Source organism: Pipistrellus hanaki (assembly GCF_964339955.1).
Source record: "Pipistrellus hanaki genome assembly, chromosome: 1".
In the NCBI taxonomy this organism is placed as follows: Eukaryota; Metazoa; Chordata; class Mammalia; order Chiroptera; family Vespertilionidae; genus Pipistrellus; species Pipistrellus hanaki.
In genome coordinates, this window is record NC_140503.1 from 142092424 (window position 1) to 142114268 (window position 21845).

At 45.7% G+C, this 21845-nt stretch overlaps 1 protein-coding gene across 4 annotated transcripts in view; it reads left to right on the forward strand.

Moving 5' to 3' along the window:
• Positions 1-21845, forward strand: part of LEF1 (lymphoid enhancer binding factor 1) — a 118703-nt gene that overhangs the window by 87527 nt on the left and 9331 nt on the right. Inside the window, exons 5-11 of one of the 4 annotated variants that reach the window (XM_084872726.1) lie at positions 2068-2158; positions 3739-3822; positions 6116-6238; positions 7118-7280; positions 11884-11991; positions 14323-14371; positions 15076-15116. In XM_084872726.1, the coding sequence (XP_084728852.1) occupies positions 2068-2158; positions 3739-3822; positions 6116-6238; positions 7118-7280; positions 11884-11991; positions 14323-14371; positions 15076-15110 (653 nt within the window). In that variant the 3' untranslated portion in view covers positions 15111-15116. The remainder of the gene's footprint in view (positions 1-2067; positions 2159-3738; positions 3823-6115; positions 6239-7117; positions 7281-11883; positions 11992-14322; positions 14372-15075; positions 15117-21845) is intronic. The other 3 variants (XM_084872725.1, XM_084872728.1, XM_084872727.1) reach the window with 3 other exon arrangements.

Here is a 21845-nt window from a genome sequence, read left to right on the forward strand (position 1 = left end):
TAACTATTAATTAAAGTAGATAATTCGGTAGTCTCTCACCTGAATTTCAAGTGCATATTTTCACAGAGTTCCCAAAGTCCTTGATTGTTCTGGTTTTTCTTTTCAAAACTGAGCGATCCCCCTACAGACCCTGAGGAATGGGGAGATCTGTGAATCTCAGGGCGGGGTGGAGGCCAGTGGCGAGGTTCCCATGATTCTGATTCGCCTGAGGATCACCCCAGCTGCTCAAACTCACCCAAACCAAAGAAGAAAATCCAGATTGTAAAATTGGAGGAGGGGCGTTTCTACTGTGACCAGAAGAGGCAGTACCTCTAGCCAAAAGAGAGAGAGAGAGAGAGAGAGAGAGAGAGAGAGAGAGAGAGAGAGAGAGATTTGAAGAACATTCTTTCAAAAATAGCTACACATGAGATGATCATGTAAAAGCATGTAAGCTCTATTGAGCGGGAGATTAAAGACCTTTCTCCATCCCACCCACTTTCTGTAAGAATTGAGAAATAGTTTGTCCTAACTTCAAAGTCAAATTAATGTCAACTATGAAAGCAACACTTCTTAAGTTATTCCTATATGTTTAAGGCCTTCAGCATCTTTTAAAATTCAAATGAAATTCATAATCAATTTAAACAGTAAAAATGTAGAACATGTTAACAGCATCTCTCCATATGCTCACCTAGCTCCACATACTGGCCAATCAATATATTTACACCCACTGAGTGCATCCTCTAAGTCTTCAACCTGGGAATGTGGGTTTTTATATGGAAATGACTTTATACAGTCAGACTAGCTGTATAAGAAAGAAGTTGTGGTCTTTTTCTATTCAGAATCACTCATTTCCCCCCAAATACATTGAATCTAAGTTTAAAATATTTTGCATTTTTGTGAATGCATCTTACCCCTTCTTTTCTGTACCCAAGGTAAGATATAAACAAAGAGATGTCATTTGGGACTAGGATTAGGTATAATCTGTAGGCGCTTTTTACAGTGATAGGCCAATATGAGCTCCAGGGAGTCCGAGCTCAAGAAACAATTTGGTGGCACTCTCATTTTCTATGGGACACAACTAATCCCGAGCAGGTTGACCTTGGAGCCCAGAGGACTCAACTTGATGAAGAGCTTAGTTGGAGCTGAAGTGGCAGAGACCAAGTGAATCATATCAAGTGTGACCATTATGGGGCTGCAGATGATTCCTAATTAATCTTTGATTCTCTGAGGTATCCCATTTCCCAAATCTGTGTGTCCATAAGGGAGCCAATAAAAATATGAAATTGGCAATTTACCTAATCCTTGAGCACCAGGCAGGCCATCTACTTAGGAAGGCCTGTCATTTTCCATTCTACACAAAAATAATTGTCTACCATTTTCTTAGCCACAGTGAAATAATGTGGGCAAACTAAATAATTTAAAAGTCTTATTTTGATGGCTTTTATTAGCAGTATATTTACTATTTCAGTAATCCCTCAAGATGAACTTATTTTTTAAAAAGTATATTTTTATTGATTTCAGAGAGGAAAGGAAAGGGATAGAAAGAGATAGAAACATCTTCTATATAAATAAAAGACTAATATGCAAAGTGTCCCCTTGGGAGTTCAACCAGGAGACCAGTTGTTTGCTCACTATGACGTGCGCTGACCACCTGGGGGTGGCACTGAACAAAGGAAGGCCCCAGCCAGGAGCTGGCAGCCAGGGAAGGAAGGCCCCAGTCAGCAGCCAGAAGGCCCTGATCAGCCCTGATGGCTGACATGGCCTCGGGACTCTACCCGTGCATGAATTTCATGCATCGGGCCTCTAGTCAATGATGATAGAGAATCATCACAAGCTGCCTCTTGTATGTCCCCCATTGGGGATGGAGCCCACAACCTAGGCATGTGCTCCTGACCAGGAATTTACGATCTGGTTCATAGGTCGACGTTCAACCCCTGAGCCAAGCCGGCCAGACAAGATGTACTATTTTAAAACCTGTTGACTTCTGCTAAGAAGTAATGGCAAAAAGCATTCTATTGCCTTTCCATTGCCGTAAGAGTCAAATGTCCTACAAATCTGAACACTCTACCTCTCCATTCTCTCTAATAGGCATGTCCAGACACCCTCCTGCTCCTGAGATCCCTACCTTTTACCCGCTGTCTCCGGGTGGAGTTGGACAGATCACCCCACCGCTCGGCTGGTAAGAGCCTCCCTGCAAACTGCAGCCAGGCATTTGAACATGTTCTCCTACTTCCCTCTCCCGGCAGCCAGCTTGGGGAATGATAATACCTGTGGAGTTGAGGAAATTTTAAGACAACAAGCAAGGTGCTAGTTTTATGTCATTTCATTTTAAAAGATTGAAAAAACATGCAGGTGTTGAAATCAATTGAACCCATTTGCTTATATGTATAGAAAATGACTGTAGCATTTGCTTTGAAGCCTATAGTTTTATGGATTCTATTTGTGGTTTGGGGCATGTGCTATGTCTGTACAAAGTGCTCAGTGTGGTTTTCTCTTCTGGTTTTTTATGAAAACATATATTTGAAGGAAACAAACACATTGACTATCTATGTACTATCTTCGCTTATAAATGGCAAGTGAGGTAAATGACAAACAGGGAGAAATTTAAAAATATAAAAACATCTTTTGAATTTTAATGTAAGTTTCAGCTTGAGTTCAGAAAAGCAAACAAAAAACAACAAGCAAACAAAACTAATGTTTGGGCTTTTTATTTCCTAGAATTCAATTGGTCTTTGTTATTTATTAAAAAAAAAAAAATCCTTAACTGCTTTCTTGAAAGTTTTCTAAATTGTAAAGGTAAAGGAAAGAAAATATATCTTAGGAAGAAGGAATTTTTTTCTATAGTGTAGCTTATATTTATCATTCCATCGTGAGTACACAACTTTCCCTGCTCCCACTCATCCCTCTCCATTCCTGTCCTCCCCACAGCACTCCGTGGGAACAGTGCTCCAACTTGGGCGAAAGTTTTCTCTCCTCGGTCATTGCCCACCTCCCTACCTTGGCACCTTACAGTATCCCTTCTTCAGCAAGAAGGGGTTTTCCTGCCATGGAAATTTCCACTGACTCTGCAGTATTGGCCCTCTTGCCAATACCTGTTTGCATGTACTAGTAATTGATTATGGGTACATGTTCAGTCCTACACGGTCATTCTGTCTGAACTTAGCTAATTAGGGGCAATCATCCTATGCTGCCTTGTGTCGGTGGCAGCTGAAAATAAGGACTGTGTATGTGAAAATGGGAGGTGTGGGGAAACTGGGAGAGATGGACTTGTCAGAAAGTGGGAAGATAATCCCCGTGAATTGCTCTCCTGCGGCGGGGAGTGCAGTGTCTTTAAATACTTACTCATTTTTATATAAATATGAAACTGTATTTCTTCTTTTTCCTAAAGTTGTCAAGGATTCTGATAGCGAATCCACTAGTCTGCTCTGAAAGCATTATTTCACCGTTCCCGGGGATCTGTGATAGTTAGTAAACATTTGTCAGATGCCTACTCTGTCCAAAGCATTCAATGGGGTTGGTAGAGGGGAAGGGATAAAAGACGGGTAATTCATGGACTAGTTTGTTTTTCATGTGGAAGGTGGGAGCTTTTTTCAAGGGTGGAGGGTTAGGAAGGGAAGCAGCTGGATAACTGAAGAAATGCGCTGGTCCCTAATAAAAATCCTATTTGAATACCTCCCCCTCCTCCCCTCACCAAACTCTGACTGCTGGTTGGTTACTCATGTTTTGTCATTGATGGGTTCCTTTCTTCTGTGACCTCAGGCAAGGTCAGCCTGTATATCCCATCACGGGAGGATTCAGGCAGCCCTACCCATCCTCACTGTCAGTCGACACTTCCATGTCCAGGTAGGTAGAGGTGGACACGGGCGCCCCGGCCGAGCTGCTGCTCCTGCGCTTGCATCTTGTGCGCCGCTGCTTGCCTCCCGGTGGGTCGGCTTGGAGGGTGCACAGCTCAGCCCCGCGTCCGTCTGTGCAGCGTGCCTGGCTCCCACACTAGGTGTCCTAGAGATTCCTGGGTAGGAAGGAGCCTCCCTCTGCGCCCCCACAGCAAGCACCGGCCACACCGCCCGGGGAGGCGCTCGGCCACGCGGGAGACTGTGCCTCCAGAAGACCCCCATGCCACCCGATGGCAGCAGGATGTGAAATGTTCCAAAAGTGGACAACCTAAGAGCTCGTTTTACTCAAAATACGCTGTGGGTATGGAAACCGGGGGGAGATAAGACTGGTTTGGTTCGAGTTCTATCCTTGACTTTCTCCGGGGAAAGTTGTACCATTTAATGTGACAGTGTTTGCAAATGCCCAGACCAGGGGTCTTCAAACTACGGCCGGCGGGCCACATGCAGCCCCCAGGGGAGTCTGATCCTGCCCGCCAGGTTTTTCGGGCAGTGAGCGCAGCCGAGGTGTTACAGTAGGAATTAGTAGTTCATATAGTCCGGCCCTCCAGCTCTCTGAGGGACCGTGATCTGGCCCCCACTTTAAAAAGTTTGAGGACCCCTGGCCCAGACGGTCCAGAGCCTTCCTGGACCCAGGTTGTCAGAAGAGCCCTGGGTTTTGGGGGGGTGGAGCGGGGGGTCCTAGTGTGTGAATCAGGCCCTGTGGGGACGCAGTGCCAGCACAGCCTGGGCGTCTGCACCCCCTGCTCTGCGGGACGCTTGCTTCTGGACAGGGTGGCTTCTGTGCCCGTGCTTGATGTGCACACGCGTGTGGTGTGGCATCTGTGTTCCGTGCCGCTTTCCCCGGGAGCATTGTTGTGCCGGAAGTCAAGCTTTTGGGCCTGTCGCTGGTCGCGGATCTTTACTTTTTATGTAGGTATGAAATTCACAGTTTGTGTGGTGAATTTCAGCTTTTTGAGAAAAAACAAAACAAAAACAAAAACAAACACATTAGTTTTACAAATTGTACATTCAGCTCATTGGAAGGGAATAAATTAATATCCTTCCCCCCAAATATATTTTTATACTTTTTTTTTTTTTAACACTGTAAGAACTATCTGATGACAGGAATTTTTCCCGGGCATCATGTATTCTTGCAAATGGCGCATTTAGCAAAGCATTATCATTCGGTCAACTATTTGTGTTTTTACCATGCTGCCTTAATTTCAAAAAAAAAAAAATTGTTTCTGAAATATTACATATCCAAGCAGAGTTCCTTCTTTCCTTCCCAGACGAAGGAGTGCATTGTACCGGCTGTGATGAAAGACCTGGAATGTTGTTCCTGCCGAATTGTTTACTTTAAAACAGTTTAAAAAGCAAAGATTTCGAAAGCACACGCACATTCACCCAACGTGCTTGTTGAAAGTAGCCTTTATTTGTTTTATTTGTCTTGCATGGCAGTTTCCCTCCTTTGTGTTGGACGGTGGTGGATATTTTAAGATGTTTTTACGCTCCGCAAGCACACTGGGCGGGGCGGGGGGGGGGGGGGGGGCGGGGAGCCTTTGTTCAGCGTGTGTAGTTTTTGCCTTGATGTAGAACTCCATGTATCCCTCCCTCTGATTAAACGCTTCCCTCCATTATGTTACCCGTTTTCCATCAGGCGAGATCTCTTAAGCATTCTTTCTGCGTAGAAAGTTACTCTGGGTGGTAAGGGCAACCTTCTTGAGTTGGGGACTGAAACATACCTTCCTGTCCCTTATCTCCTCAGTTGTTCTCTCCTAGTGTGAGTACAAAAGCCAACCACTCGGGAAGACTCTTACTGTGACGGTTTGATTGGGAACAACGGCAGAGTTTTTTAAACGTGATTTCCTTAGCTTTTATTTAAAAATCTTTGAAAAGCTAAATCTTACTTGTTTTATTTCCAACATAATTGTTCTTAACGAAATTATTTGAGAACTGCTTTGCATGTAAGATGACTCTGTTTCTTTTAATCCTGTGGCCTAGAGCCGTCCCAGGAAAAATGCCAGGTTCTACTGTTTGGTTTTTTTTTTTTTTTTGGGGGGGGGGGGGAGTTGCAATATAGGGAATAATTATAAATATTTTCCACCTGAACACAGAAAGGAAAGGAATTCTCAGCCCATGCAAATGTGCAGTTAATTCTCCTGTGTGTAACTGCCAGTAGCAAGGAGTGGATTGTTGCAAACGCCATCTCGCTTTGGCTGCAGTGGCCCCTCGTGAGTATTGTTTCTTCTCTTTCCTTCCTTCAGGTTTTCCCATCACATGATTCCTGGCCCTCCGGGTCCCCACACAACTGGCATCCCTCACCCAGCCATTGTCACGCCTCAGGTCAAGCAGGAGCACCCCCACACTGACGGGGACCTGATGCACGTGTAAGTGGGCGCCCGAAGGTGCTGCCGCGTACGCCCGTTCCTCCTCCCTGTTGAGCCCAGTGTGCTCAGCCTCCTATGGACTTCTAGCGGGCTTGATTCTCACTGCCACCTAACTGTGATTCTGGGATTGGAAAGGAGCACGGACCTCAGTAGATCCAGGGAACCTCGCCAAAATGGAGTAGTCTTCCGAGCACAGGCACTGGATAAGCTTGAGCTACGCAGCCCCTCCCTGCCTGTTTCAATTGGTTCTGATTGTTGGAGAGCCCGCCCCCCAATGGTACCTGAAAAGGACTGGGAGTCCAGTGCCCGTCCAGAATACGGGCTGTAACAGCATAGAAGTCCAGGGAAAGGAGCCAGCCATACCCAGGATTGTATCAGGCTGTTACAGCAATTTCCTTGAAGAGACTAGGAGTTGAGTTTCTTAATGCAGAGGGTTTGCATACTGGGAGGATGGGGTGGTAGGAAGCACGAGATAGTCCATAAATGCCCTGCAAATGTGGGCAAAGCCAACAAGCACTTGTTTGGGGGGGAGAGCGTGAATGAAACTTCAGCCTCTGTCCCCCAAGTTAAGAACCTGACTTCTGAATGACTACTTACACTGTAGGTTCAGTTTTTCCTGAGGTGACCAAGGAGCTGGGCCTCAGGGCCCTAACTGGAGCAGCCGAACACACCCATTTCCATTTGGTGTTAACACTTGTATTGCTCCCAGAGAACGTTCTCAAACCTGAGGGTACTCACTCACAAAGGGTTGCTCTTCTAAGCTGATGGTGGTCAGGCTTGTGAGAATCAGATGCTGTGTCATCAGACGCTCTGCTCCTGTCCGCCCATCTCTTCCTTCTTCTGCCCACCACCCCCCTCAACACCACGTCCCCCTTTCAGGAAGCCTCAGCACGAACAGAGAAAGGAGCAGGAGCCCAAGAGACCTCACATTAAGAAGCCTCTGAACGCTTTTATGTTATACATGAAAGAAATGAGAGCAAACGTGGTGGCCGAGTGTACTCTGAAAGAAAGTGCAGCCATCAACCAGATCCTAGGCAGAAGGGTAAGTAGTGGGATGGTAAACCCGTGTTTGTGGGACTCGTGGGGCTGCCTCATTAGAGCCTGCCCACAGGCACTTGCCTGTGAGGTGGTCATCGGATGCATAGGGGTCATCACCAGCCTCTGGGAAGGAATCAAGAGAACAAGCTATGGCAATAGCTTTCCTGAGGATTAAATGCTCTAATGCAGTGTTTCTCAGTGTGGTACACGTACCCCCAGGGGTACAGGAAGAGTTTGGTGGGGATATAAGTTTGGGAAACACTGCTCTAGAAAAACAACTTTCTGTTTCTCAAAATGTACATGAGCCAGGTTTCTCAATTGCTCCCCTTTTTCATCATTTTGTCACCTATGCTAAGATACTTTTCTAAAAACATACTGTGTACCAGGCACTAGGCTGTGACTAGGACAGATACTGAGATTTTTATATCCAACCACCAGTTGAAAAGGCTAGTTCATTTTTCCAGGTTTTTTTCTCTGGATTGAAATGCTTTTAGTTAGGGATCTGAAGAGTGGTGGGGGAAAAATTGAATTTTTAAATTCCAATCACATTTTTCTCTGTAATTGCATTATAATTTTAGAAGATGCTTCATCAGAGTTGTTGATGCTCTTCATAGATATGCGGTGGCTTCTTAACTATGCAGGTGTATACTTGTTTTTGAAACCTCAAGAAATTGGTGATTTGCAAATGAGCATTCAACGATGGGGGTCTAGCAACCTTTGGGAAACTTAGAGGATCACGTTTTATCTGTTATTGATGATCATTTTTACCATGTTTGCTACAAACCTAATACATTTTAGCATTCATAAGAGAAAGCATTCAGATTTTAGGCAGAGGGAAGCAGGCTTTCTTGCATTATTGATTCCTGTTGGATGGCAAAAAAATGCAGCTATTTCCAATCTGCAAGACACCAGGGTTTCAGGGTCAGGGTGCAGGGATAGATTATAGCTTTTCGGTGCCCTGCGCACAATACTCTGTGTCCTGTGGATCCTTAAACACTTAATAACAGTAATTACAATGATTTCCCAAGCCGATGAGTGATTTCCATCGTCTTTGAAGAACTCCACCTTAAAAGCTTAAAGACTGATGACCGTTTCCCCTGACCCTTTAAGAGAAGAAATCAGAGGAAAAGAAGAGTTGTTCTTTCGGCTTCTGTAAAACTCTTTGGCTGTGTGTTTTTGTCTTGCTTTGTTTTCCTTTTGTGTGTTGAAGGTCCCCTGTCCTTCCAGCAGGGATCCTTTTCCTGCTCAGGAGACGAGGGAAGGCCATGCCATGGCGGCGTGCTTCCTATTTTTCATGCACGTTTCCCACAATTGCTACTTTCTCGGCTCCCTAAACCATCCCCAGATCAGAGCATGTGTCCTGAGGGATGGTTCTCATTTGGGGTCTCTCTCTGTGTTTGATTTGGACACCTGTTTCTATTTATAGTTTCTGAGCTCTCTGAGTAAGATCAGGTTTTCTCTCCTTTCATGGCTCCCCTCTGCCAGCGCAGTCCCTGCTCCTCCTGAAAGTCCCTGGCTTTGCCATCATGACGTTTTACGCTGGGATGATTGTAATTCTTAAAAGGGAGCTTAAATTCATCCCTGAACAGTTTATGTTTGGGTTTTTATGCATCTTTACTGTCTCTCTAAAGTAGAAATGTTCATGCGTAGGAATTAATCAATTTTCTTCTTATTATTATAAATAATAACACAAATCTTAACTTTAAAATAAGCTTTTTTTTTTTTTTTAAAGGCATTCCAGGCTATTAAAGGAAGTTCATTTATTGCAAATGTATTGTCAGGATTTTAAAATCTTGGAACTGTATAAATTTCCTTAAGTGGATATTTTCTCAACAACTTGGTGAAATCTTGATAATGAAATTTATTTTTTTTAAAAATTAGCTCAGTTTTTCAGTAAGCAAAAGCAATAGAAAAGCATTTTTCGCAAGGTGTGTTTCAGAAATTCCTGTAAAGAAAGATCATCTTTCTAGTTTGTATTAGACTTTATTTTTGTTTTAGTGCAGAACTTTTCTCTGGTGAACGATCTTTCATTGTGAGTAGATTTTGAGCATTAGAAATATCAGCAAACTATTGTACAAGGAACTGAAAAAAAGCAAGTAAATGGTTTAATCTGTGACCTGCTTTTTCTCCTTGCAGCTTGCTCAGTTTTGTTAGCTCGGATTTTTTGTCAACCCTAAGTTTTCAGCTTGAACTGAAAAATACCCGTTGCTTGGGTAGAAGACCCAACTTCCCAAACATGGGAAATAGTTTTACAAAACTTATTTCAGGTTTTCTCAGCAAGTGATAAAGCTGCCATACATTACATAAAATTATATTGATATGCTATGGTAGCATTAGAGAGATATTATTTGTCAAACGAATATACAAATTTACAAGGTAAGACTTCTTTCCTAACTTTAGTCCCTGTTTGCCTCCTTTTGTGTTCTTCTTCAGTAACACTTTGCCTCCTGCGAGTCACATTTACTTCATACCAGAAGTGTAAATATTTTTTTAAATATATTTTATTGATTTTTTTACAGAGAGGAAGGAAGAGGGATAGAGAGCTAGAAACATCAATGAGAGAGAAACATCGACCAGCTGCTTCCTGCACACCCCCTACTGGGGATGTGCCCGCAGCCAACGTACTTGCCCTTGACCGGAATTGAACCTGGGACCCTTGAGTCCGCAGACCGTCGCTTTATCCACTGAGCCAAACCGGTTTCAGCTAGAAGTGTAAATATTAACGATCAGTCTTTTCTCAAAAAACAAACAACCACAGCACAGGAAAAAAAAAATCCAGGCTGCCCTCTTCCCTTGTGCTCAGTTTGTTTGCCTCTCCCTATGGAGGCTCTCACCAGGCCAGCCTAGTGTCTCAGGTTTGGGAACACTGCCCCTAGGCAGATGTCACGTGACTTCTCTTGCCTGGTTTAAGCTGCCAGGGCGGACCCAGACAGGCCTCTTCCTAGGCGCCACTTGACTCGGCGGGTTTACTCTGCTGGTGCAGTGCGCTGGGCCTCAGGTAGCTTTCAGGTGTTTTGTTTGTTTGTTTGTTTGTTTTTGTTTCCTTCTGTCCCCTCCCCAATTTTTTTTTAAGAAAAGCACATTACCTGATTTAGGTTCAGGCCAAGTCCTGCTGTGTGTCCTGCTTCTTAACTTTACACTCTACACTTCTACAGCAATTAAAAAATAAATCATCTACCCTGTCCAGCACAGCAGCCCTGGCTTTTAAGGGGCTTTCAAAGGACATGGACTTAGCTGGCCTGCTGGAGGCTGGCGCGGTGGGTGGGATGTGGCAGAAGGGGTGTCAGGGCTCCTCCTGAGATGGGCTTCTCTTGGCAGACAAGAGCAGCGGCTGTTTGTTTTCCCTAGGAAATCTTCCTAGCCGGCCTTCAGGGGCCGGTCCATGCTGAGGACTGAGACATCGCTTCCTCCTGAGGACTTTCTCATCCACCCTTCTTCCTCCTTTCTCTCCCTAATCCAGCCACACCTGTCATTTCTTTGTTCTTGTATTGTCATTCATAAAGAACAGGGGAATTAAAATCAATATTCAGGGTGGACATGAATGAGAAAGACTGGAAGGACTGAGCTGGGAGAGCAGGAGTGGAGGCTGGGCCAGTGCGAGGTGTGCACGTGGACTGCTGCCTCTGGGCCATCACCTCCTGCCAGTGGGGTCCCCCAAAACTTAGCCAGTCTCCTGGAAGGTTCTGCTGACAGATCCGGGCGCTGAGGAAGTAGGGAATATATTTGAAACTGCCTACTGGGGGCCTAGGGCACGTTGTGGGCAAATATGTGCAGAGTAGTGTGCAAATATTAGCTACTTGAAATCCCAAATGGATGCCTTGTGCTACGTAAAGCTATTTTGCCATATACGTGTATATCAGTGAAAGGCAAATGGGAAGTTTGCAGGGTATCGCAGCTGTATTCTCCAAAGTAGGTGCTGTTGCCTCAAACTCCCTAGATGGCAACGTAAACTTCGATAATGCTCCTTGCCTGCCATCAGGAGGCAGCGAAATGAGCGTGTACAATGTTATCAGTGTTCTCCCTGGAGACCATGAGCGTTCCTGTACGTGTGAGGAGAGGCTGAAGAGGCTGGGGCAGACGGGCTTTGATGTCTTGCTTCACGGACAGGATCATATGGTGATGAAGGTTTCAGGCTCTTCGTGTGACAGTGGGAGAGTGTCCATGCGAAGCGAGGGTGTATCTGTGGGAAAGACATCTGGAAGTTATCACGTTTTGCATAAATAAGTGGTACTCAGGCTCAGATATCAGAATATGCTACCAACGATGAAAAGGGCTAAATTGGGCGTTGAGGTTCAGCCGTGAACGTTCTTTTTAATTTGTATTGGAAAGGAGAAAGGGCGGGTGACAGATCCCGTTACGTTGGGTCCTTGGGTCGGCTTTGATGTGTTTCCTGTGATATCAGAGAACGGGACGGAGAGACCACGGCTGGAGTTCCGGCTCCCGCCACCAGACTCCAGCGGGATGTCTGCGGCTCCCGGTCTCCTGCCATTTACAAAGAAATCGATGTTTTAGTGCTTAATGTTCTTCGGTGTTGAAAACATGAACTCAATACTACTGTGTCTATTTTGCTCACTTCTGTTTGTCTCCCCCGTCCCCCTCTGTTTCAGTGGCACGCCCTCTCCCGCGAAGAGCAGGCTAAGTATTATGAACTGGCGCGAAAGGAAAGGCAGCTTCACATGCAGCTCTATCCAGGCTGGTCTGCGAGAGACAATTATGTAAGGCCGCCCCGCGCCCGCGGCGCTGCTGTCCCTCATCCTCTCTCCCCACGGCTTTCAGGAAGGACGTGTGTCTCCCTGTGTGTCCAATGCTGGTGCTGTGGCCTATGTTTGGAAATGAAGAGACTTCATAACATAATCACAATTTGAAAGCTTTGAGCTGTCACAATTTTTATTTTTATTTTTATTTTTTTTGCTATAAGTGCTAATACATTTTTTAAATGAAACTTTTTAAATAAGTAAGAAAACACCTTATGTTTTCTTTCATACAAAGATAATTAAAAGACCTTATCATTGAAAGGCTGGCAAAAGCAGTTTTCTAAGCCCACAAGCTCACCAGGCCCAGTCTCCCAGCAGCTCCCGAAGGAGACTTCTGGAGTTGAGTTTTCTCCCCTGCCCTGGGCTTCTGGTCCCGGGGCAGTGATTAGAATTAGCGTCTTCTGGGCAGAGCCTCTGCCAGGCTCTTTCAGTGGGAATCCGCTTCCCGCCCAAAGGGTTTCAGCAGTGTCCTCTTCGCACCCGGGCTCCTCTGTCCGGGAGGCGGTCTGCCCGGGAGGGGCAGCTGGCCGACCCTCTCCGGCCCAGGGGGGGGCTGTGCTGTGCTATGAACCTGTATAGAATGGATGAGCATTGCATCTTGAATGTCTTTGAAGTTTCTGGTTCTGACCCTGAAGTAGAGAAGTGAGTTTTTACTTTTCGGAAGAGATAAAAGAAACATCCTCTCCCTCTCGCTCTCTCTTCTGTCCATATGGAGAGATGGGAAGAAAGTTTTAAAGGCAGCCAGTGTCATGTGACTTTACCTTGGAAGATTTTCCTCAGCACAGTTTTTAAAGGAAATTGTTTTTGCAAAACTTGATTTTAGGATTGTCCTGAATGAAGGGGAAACCCATTCATTATGTGTTACATACAATTTAAAGTAAGTCTATTAATTACTAAGGCAAACAGAAGTCTATTAATTACTAAGGCAAAGTAAGTCTATTAATTACTAAGGCAAACAGAAGTCAATCAAGTGATAGCACTTTAACTAAAGGTATTCTTAAAATAACAGTGTAAGAGTAGTCTAAACAGGACTATCTTTATTTAGCTTAGCTTTTAGTGTCAGAATGCTAGTCTGATCTTCACTGAGATCATAGTAAGTATAGCTCAATGATTTACTATTAAAATGCCCTATTATTCTATGGCATTTTAGATTTTATAACTTCAATTTGTGTGCATAGCTTTTATAACTGAGGTTTTCATAAATCAACAACAGTGCACACATTTTCTTAGGTGAGATCAGCCAAGTATTTATTAGAGCTTTTCAATTTAGTGCTTAATAACCTCAGTATTAGATATAATTTTATGAAAAATATTTTTATGCTTGCCATCCATGACTTTTGTTTTTTTGCATAGGTTGACATTAAGGCATCCGAACGATGTAGCTCTTTTTGCTTGCTATAACTGTGGGTTCTCTTGAAACACCTGCTTGTCCTTGAAATGTGGCCTAGGTCAGTGGTTGCCAACCAGTGGTCCTCGGACCACTGAGGTCCATGAGGTCTGAAAGGTTGGCGACCGCTGGTCTCGGTTATTTCACAGAGGCTGCAGCCACATGTTCTAGGTGTGTGCTGGGTGGCTGTGTGGGGAGGGACCGGGGGACACAGCCCAGCGCAGCACCTACCTGTGGTGAGTTAGGTATGGCGGTGAGCTCCGGCTGAGGGAGGGGTGGGGTGAGGGAGAAGCAGTTCCTGGAAGAGATGGCAGGAGAGGTGAGTGTTAAAGGACGAATGGGAGGGAGCAGGAGAGAGTGAGGAAGTCAGTTCCCGACATGAAACAACCTCGCCGCCTTGGGAAAACCATTTGAAAGGGTGATGGGGATGCCAGTGAGCAGCACACTCTCCCGCTGCCTGCTCCCCTCCCAGAGCACTCAGTAGCCTCAGAGGCCACTCTGCTCTTCCTCACACGCCAGTTCCCGCCGGCGGCCTCGGTGTTTGCGAGGATAGTTCAGTCAACTTTCCAAAGTCTTATGGCCTCAGCAGTCAGGCCCTGTGATGTGAAGAAAAACTACCTTGATGTGTATAAACACATGCTTTCATGTATTCACACAATACATTCAAGATGGTCTTACCGTCTTATTTTTTACTGTTAATGTGATTTCATACATATTTTCTCTTCACCCAAGGATGTGTTTATTGATTTGAGAGAGGGCAGGGGGGAGGGGGGTGTAGAGAAAATGAGAATGAATATGAGGCATCTGTATCTCTTCGTTGACTGCCCATCTGTGTTGTTGTATCTCATTCACCCACGTGTTCTCAGTACAGTCTATAGCATGACACCGTGCCTATCTTCTTCCAGGGTAAGAAAAAGAAGAGGAAGAGAGAGAAACTACAGGAATCCACATCAGGTAGGCACCCTGTGACTTTTCCGTAAATCCTCACGCTTCTGACAAACACCTTTAAAGTAGTTTGCATCTTTCTACACACACACACACACACACACACACTGCTTTATTCGGCAACTGTATCTTGCGATACTTCCACTTCGCTTTTCCTCCTGAGATTCTTTAAAGATGTTTTAGGAGACCTTTCTTTTCAATGTGACTTTGTGTGCGGGAACATCTAAAAACTCCTTTCCCCAACCCTGTCACCTGGGATCCTGGGTAACTGTGGTCGTTTGTTTTGCTTTGTTTTTGCTTCTGTTGTCTGTGTTCTCTTTGCCTTATTACTACTTCTGTTCTTCTATTTGCAGAACTCTTTACAGTAAACAATTTTTTATGATGATTCTATACTATGCTACCTTATATCCCCCTGAGAATCTTTTTTTTTTTTTTTTTGTGGTTTAGGTTATTTAAAAATATAAAACATGGTGTGAGGGTTTATCTTTCCTACACATTAATTCCAGGCATCAGTCAGTGAGGTCCTGTTTATTCCCCCTTTTTCTTTCATTAAAAGTAAGGTCACTTGTCCTGCACAAATAAAAACGGCTGGTATAAGAACCATAAAAAAAAAAGTACAGCAAACAGGTCCACATGATGTTGTAGCTACTACATATTTGGAATGTTCAAAAACCTCTTCAATAAAAATTTGTTAAAGACACAATTTTCTGCAGGTACAGGTCCCAGAATGACAGCTGCCTACATCTGAAACATGGTAAGAACGACTCTCTGGCCCCGCTGCTGACGTTCCTTATACACAGAGGCACTTGCTTGCGAACCTCCTTGCTCACTCAGCATTGCTCCCTTAAAGAGGAAACGCCACCAAAATCAAATTAGCGCTTTAAAAAAAAAAATCTGATGGTTTTTATACCGGCTATGTATTTGCAATATATTGTACATTCATCTCATCTCTCCCCTTCTTCCTGCTTTGCTCCTTTAATCTTTCTCCATTCCCTTTTTCCCTTACTCTCTTCTGAGCCATTCCTTACTCTGAGTGGCAAATCTGCCTCCTTAAAAAACAAACAAACAACACAAACCAGCAAGCAGAGTGCGGCCTTCCTCCGGCCTGGGCCTGGGTGAGGAGGCCCGGCCAGTCTGTCTCAGCTCGGCACCATCTGCTCTCTAGGGACTTCCTTTCAATAGAGGTGACACACAGCCAACTTAAAAGTAATTCACTTGTTTCTAGTGAGAAAGATGTACTTGTTTGTTTATCTGTTTATTAAACCTGGCATGGGGACTACTTACTTGATTAATTGTATTCTGCTACCAAGATTGTTCTTTATTGGTAACCATTGCTAGCTCTCCCTCTACTGTTTGCAATTATAACATTTATTTCACTTCTTTTTGCTCCAATATTATTTTTGACCTCATAACCACCAGCCTGGGAAACCTGCCTTGTACATTGATTCGGTCTTGGCTAAGTTTTGAGTCTTTAAAACGTAGTGTGTCTGCATTTCCTCCCAGTGACGCCTCTTCCCGAGGAGCCACCCTGGGTTCTGCTGTCTGTCTAGCAGCCACATCCAGGTGCTGTCCGTTCTGTCTCTTGGGTCTGTCTGGCTTTCCTCTCTCACTCGCCGCTGCCTCAGCCCAGCTCAGGAGCGCAAACTTTCCATCGGATTACTGCGGCAGCCTCTGGGTCCTTTTCCTGCCAGTTCCCAGAGGATTGGCTCAAACACAGACTGATTATGTCACTTCCCGACTGAAACAGTCCGTGCTTTTCACCGCCCGTAGGATCAAGAGCAAACCACTTAGTGCTGCCCCACCTCTCCCCTCTCCTCAGGGTTCAGCCTTCAGTCTCTCTCTCTCTGCCCTCCTGCCCTCCTGCCGGTCCTTATGAGTCCTGTGGCCAGTCCGGGCAGAATTCCTAGCAGTTCCTGGTGGGTGGAGGCTGCTGCACGCACGGCCTTGTGCCTGGAGAGCCGGGCAGACCGTTTGGCTCTTGGCTGGAACCAGGTGATTCTACTTAGTCTTTAGAACTACATTTTGGTGCTGAAATGTCAATGGAGTTTCCCCAAGGAGCCAGCAGAGGTTTGGGTACCAAAGAGATCTGAATTTTTTTTTTAAATATTTTTTATTGATTTTTTACAGAGAGGAAGGGAGAGAGAGAGAGAGCTAGAAACGTCGATGAGAGAAACATCGACCAGCTGCCTCTTGCACAACCCCCACCGGGGATGTGCCCGCAACCAACATACATGCCCCTGACCGGAATCGAACCTGGGACCCTTCAGTCCGCAGACCGACGCTCTACCACTGAGCCAAACCAGTTTCGGCGAGATCTGAATTTTAAATCCACCGTTTGCCTGGGCAATCTATTTCAGCTTTTTTTTTTTTCTTCCTTTTTTGATTCTCACCAAAGGACATGTTTTTATTGATTTTAGAGAGAGAGGAAAGGAGAGAGAGACACACACACATCAATATCAGAGAGAAATATTGGTTGGCTGCCTCCCGAATGTAGCCTGACTGGGGATTGAAGCTTGAAACCTATGTGTGTGCCCTGACCAGGAAGTGACCCTGCAGTCTTTTGGTGCCTGGCATGATGCTCCAACCAACTGAGCCACCCGCCAGGGCTCTCCTTCAGCTTTCTCATCTCCGTTCCCCTCCTCTATGGAATGGGGATGATGGCACCCCCTGCAGTTGTTTCTGTGCCACATGTGCCCGCCTTCCTCCTCCTCCTCCCTCGTGGAGGAGACCGACTCAGGTGCCCTCTCCTCCGTGCAGCTCCCTGACCTCACTCACATTCCCAGGTTCTTCAGAATCCCATCGTCGGAGTTCTGTGATATCAAAACTCTTCCAGCCCTGGCCAGGCAGCCTGGTTAGAGCATTGTCCCCATATGGCAAGGTGGTGGGTTCAATCCCCAGTCAGGGCACATGTGAGAATCAACCAATGAATGCATAAATGAATAGAACAACAAATCTCTCTCCACCTCTCTCTCTCAAAATCACTTAAAACACAACTCTTCTAAACTAATGCGGAGAGCCAGGCTTTTCTCTGCGTGGAAAGAGGGTCATTCCTTCATCTAGGTGTCCAAGCAAAGAATCCAAAAAAATGTCACAGGTGCTCATCTTTCATTCAGCCGAACAGCTGTGGTCCCAGGACCCATTCGGAGGCCTCCCCGCTTGGTGATTAGGGGCAAGGAACAGAAAGATGACTTAGTCACCTGCCCCCGGGGGCTCGTGACATCACAATAGAAGTAATCCCAGCAGCCATCACACACACGAGCTTGTGGGACTTTTTGAACTTTTTTTTTTTTTGGGGGGGGGGGAGCGGTGTGAATGTTGTCCTTGTAAGTGCTGATGCAGGTTGGACAGCAGTCCGCCGTTCTGTGCTCTTCCCCAAAGGGAAGATCCTCCAAGTGCAGGGCGCTGAGGACTGGTGTTCACAGACTCGCTCCACTGTCTGTGTGCATCAAAACCTCTAACGCTGTTTCTTTTTAAAACCATGAAAATGTAATGCTATATTTCAGAGTGTGTACTTGGATTTGTGTCCTTATTGATTAACATCACCTAGTATTTTCCATTAGAAGATTAAGCAGAGTGTATTTTTTGTTCTAGAGTGAGTGTATCCCAAACAACATTTAAAAAAAAAAAAGAAAAGTCATAACTATCTTTGTGCTTCCTTGTCGTTCACTTCTTTCTAAAGTTAAGGTGTCCTCTCTGAGCTGTCCCAGAGGAAAACAAAATAAAGCGGCCCCACCTCCTCCAGCAAAAATTCCCACAGCCACGGGGGGGCTCCAGACGGTGGGGCTCCCCTGGCTGCTGGGTCATCCTTCAGCCTCTGAAGTCACTGTCCCCTCACTGTCCTGCTTCGGAGAGCTGCCCTGCTGGCCCCTTGATAAGAATTACTGAGCAGCCCTGGCTGGTTTGGCTCAGTGGATAGAGCATCGGCCAGTGAACTGAAGGGTCCCGGGTTTGATTCCAGTCAAGGGCACATGCCTGGGTTGTGGGCTCGATCCCGAATAGGGGGCATGCAGGAGGCAGCCAATCAATGATATTCTCTCTCTCTCTCTCTCTCTCTCTCTCTCTCTCTCTCTCTCTCTCTCTCCCTCCCTCCCTCCCTCCTTCCCTCCCTCCCTCTCTCCCTCTCTCCCTCTCTCTCTCTTCCTTCCTCCCTCTCCTTTTCTCTTCCTCTCTGAAATCAATTGTATATGAATTATTGAGCAGAGAGGAGCTGACTTGCATTCATAAAGATCTCAGTAAATTACAAATGATGACACTCTACTCTTCCCCACACCCTCTCTTGTGTTAGGAGTTCAGAGACCGACATGTATAGTAGTTGACTTGTCCCGGCTTCATTCAGCATGTGTTGGGCGCACAGGGGAGGCCAGGCTGTGAGCCTGGGTCAGAGTGGGAGGAGGCGCAGGAGCTCCCCGCTCTCCTGGTGCTGTACCGCCGTGTGGCGGTGGTTGATGAAGGAGTGGGAAAGTATGTGTTATCAAAATGAAACTGGGCGTGGGCTTGATGTCTGCTTTAGGCTGGCAGGTGAGAAAGGGCCTTTCTGAGGATGTAACTCTTGGGGACACCCGGGTGTTACCCCTGAGAAATGGAGGGTGTTGTGTGTATGGTTCTGAAACAGCAGTGGAAAGAGGGAAAGTCAAAGGAAGAGAGTCTTGTGTTGTAGAAGGAGCTTGTACTGGGAGTGAGGCCCGGCCCCTCCCGTCACCCCTGAGTGAGCTGTGGGGCCTGGGGCAGGTCATTGCCAACCAGTGTGCCTCTGGTTCCTCGCGTGGCAGGACTGGGAGCCTCCGACCAGCTTCCTAGTCTGCTCCCCATGGTCTGCACTGCCTCCCAGTGTTAGCAGAGAGACTCGGGTCTCTAATATTCACTCGTCCGCAGTCTCCATCTGTGCCTGGGTGGTTTGTAACTATTACACGCCTGTGTGATCTCGGGTGACTTGTTCCCTCGGTGGCTGTGTTCTGCTCCTGCATAGGTCGCCCTGCCCGCCCCCTTCTCCCCAGGCCAGGGCCTGGGTGCGCTGCCTCTAGGGGTTTGATTCTCCGCTGACCTGATCAAGTGGCTCCATTTGACAGACTGAGTCATGCTAGTGCTGGCTTCACCTTAGATACAAAGGGAAGACAGATAAAATACGTGATTAGAGTCCGTCATGCAGGTGGTGCGATGTGAAAGCTCCCTCGGCTGGTTTTCAGTTCTGAAGGGGCGTAACGGAGTATTAGTAAGTCCCGCTGCTCCTCTCTGCGGTCAGGCAAAGCTGATGGGGCACAGGGCCCAGGCAGGGGAGGTGTGTGACTCCCAACAGGAAGAGTTGAGGGGTTTTTTGTTTGTTTGTTTGTTTTTAATTGATTTCAAAGGAAGCAGAGGGAAAGAAAGATAGAAACATCAATAAGAGAGAATTATTGATTGGCTGCCTCTTACATACCCGCTACTGGGGATTGAGCCTGCAACCCCAGAACGCGCCCAGCCTGGAATTGAACCCTCACCTCCTCGCTCATAGGTCAGTGCTCAACCATTGAGCCACACCGGCTGGGCTGGAAGGTATTTTTTTTTGAGATGGTTTATTTGTCTTATGTACACAGGGAAAGATAGCACTGTTGTGGTGTCCTTAAAGAAAATCTTTCATCCATGTCTGTTGCTCAAACGCTAGAGACTAACATTACTCTAAACTAGTATGGAACCATCAACTCAAAGGAAAATGCCCTGCTAACAAGGAAAAGACTCTCCTCAGCGAACCAAAAGCCCTCTGGAAGCTTTGGTTTCTACTCTTTAAAAGATATGTTTCACTTAAAGCTTTTCCTTTTGTTGATGGGAAATGCCACTGCAGTTGCCTCATGCAGACCAAGATAAAATTAGCCGATGCAGCAGTTCCTCGTACACCCAGCTGTGTCCCTGTTCCCTGTGTTTCCACTTCTGGGTCTTATGAGAAGAGTATTTACTCTGGTGAAATCATGCTGAAACAAAGAATTGGCACTCACCCAGTCCCTATACCTGGCAACCACTTCCAGGACAATTAGAAATGGATCTGTAAAAGACATTCTTCTGGCTTGGAGGTGACTCCCAAGCTGTGTCTTTCCCGAAAGCCAAGTTCATCCTTAGCTTTGGGGCTGTGGGAATGCTGGGAGCGCAGGGCCTCCGGGGATGAGACTGCACCCGTTCTCCTCAGGTCCAACAGGAAGGCAAGTATGAATGCCAATCGTTTGTGTGTTTTTTGTTCTTTCCTTTTTTAAAATACTTTTTTATTGATTTCAGAGAGGATGGGAGAGAGAGAAAGATAGAAACATCAACAATGAGAAAGAATTGTTGATTGGCTGCCCCCTGCACACCCCACACTGGGGATCTAGTCTGACCCGGAATCAAACCGTGACCTCCTAGTTCATAGGTTGACACTCAACCATTGAGCTACACCAGCCAGGCTAATCGTTTGTTTATTCTCTGCATGTATACAGTGAGGACGACCCCTGCGAGTAAAGAACTGCAGTAGGCAGTGGGGGTGCTTGCTCACTGGGCCCTGTCCCTTCCTGGCGTGCTCCCAGCTTAAGAAGATACAGATGTGCAAATGGGTAATTAGGATAATGTGCTTTGTGCTAGGAAGGAGGCGCATGCAGTGCATGATGTAAGAATAAAGAGGACAGGAAGAACATAAATCAGAGTGAGATCGGGGAAGGCTTCCTAGAATAGGCAGCACTTGAGCTGCTCTGTCACAGGGGAATGCTTGGGTTTGATAGAACAGGATCGAGTTGCTGTGAGCATCCAGCGTTTTGGTACATGTTTGATTTGGAACACACAACATCTCAAGAGTTTGTCAGAAGTCAGAGAGTATCATCAAAGACTGAATTTCCCTTCCTGAGCTAATCAAGATTCATAAGGAATTAAAGAAGCAAAGAATTAGAATTTTTTTTAGAGAGGATTATTATTATGAGTTTACTGATTTAAAAAATGTAACTTTACAACTTGGTTAGTCACTTTAGCAGAACCAATACAAACAAACAAACAAAAAAGCCCACCATCTTCAAGTTATATAGATTGAGAAGATATTATAGTGATACTTTAATGTATTTTCCTTGATTATATAACCTCAAAGAACTAGTTTAAAAGTAGAAACATGCTATCTCTAAAAAAGCAAAAAACCTCCGGTTCAGTGCAGACACAGATGCACACAGGTGCTCTGTACAGATAGACCTGCATTTGGCTTTATTGTGTGTACTTGCTAACCTGAGAAATTAAAGTGTTTTTACTTTGACCTTTATTTTTCTGGAGCCAAGAGGTATATAGGGGAGGTAATTTCTAGTCCAGTATAGAATGCAATAGCTATTTGTGCAGTGCTTGGACTTATATGTTTAAAAAAAACTATTCTAGCTTTCTGTTTGATGGTGGTATTTGTGAGCCTGGCGAGGTGGTTAGGGATGGGGAACCTGGGGTCCCTGGGTCCTGTGAGGCCTCCCCACGGAATGGATGGAGACATCTTCAGGGCGGATGATAGGACTGCGAGCCT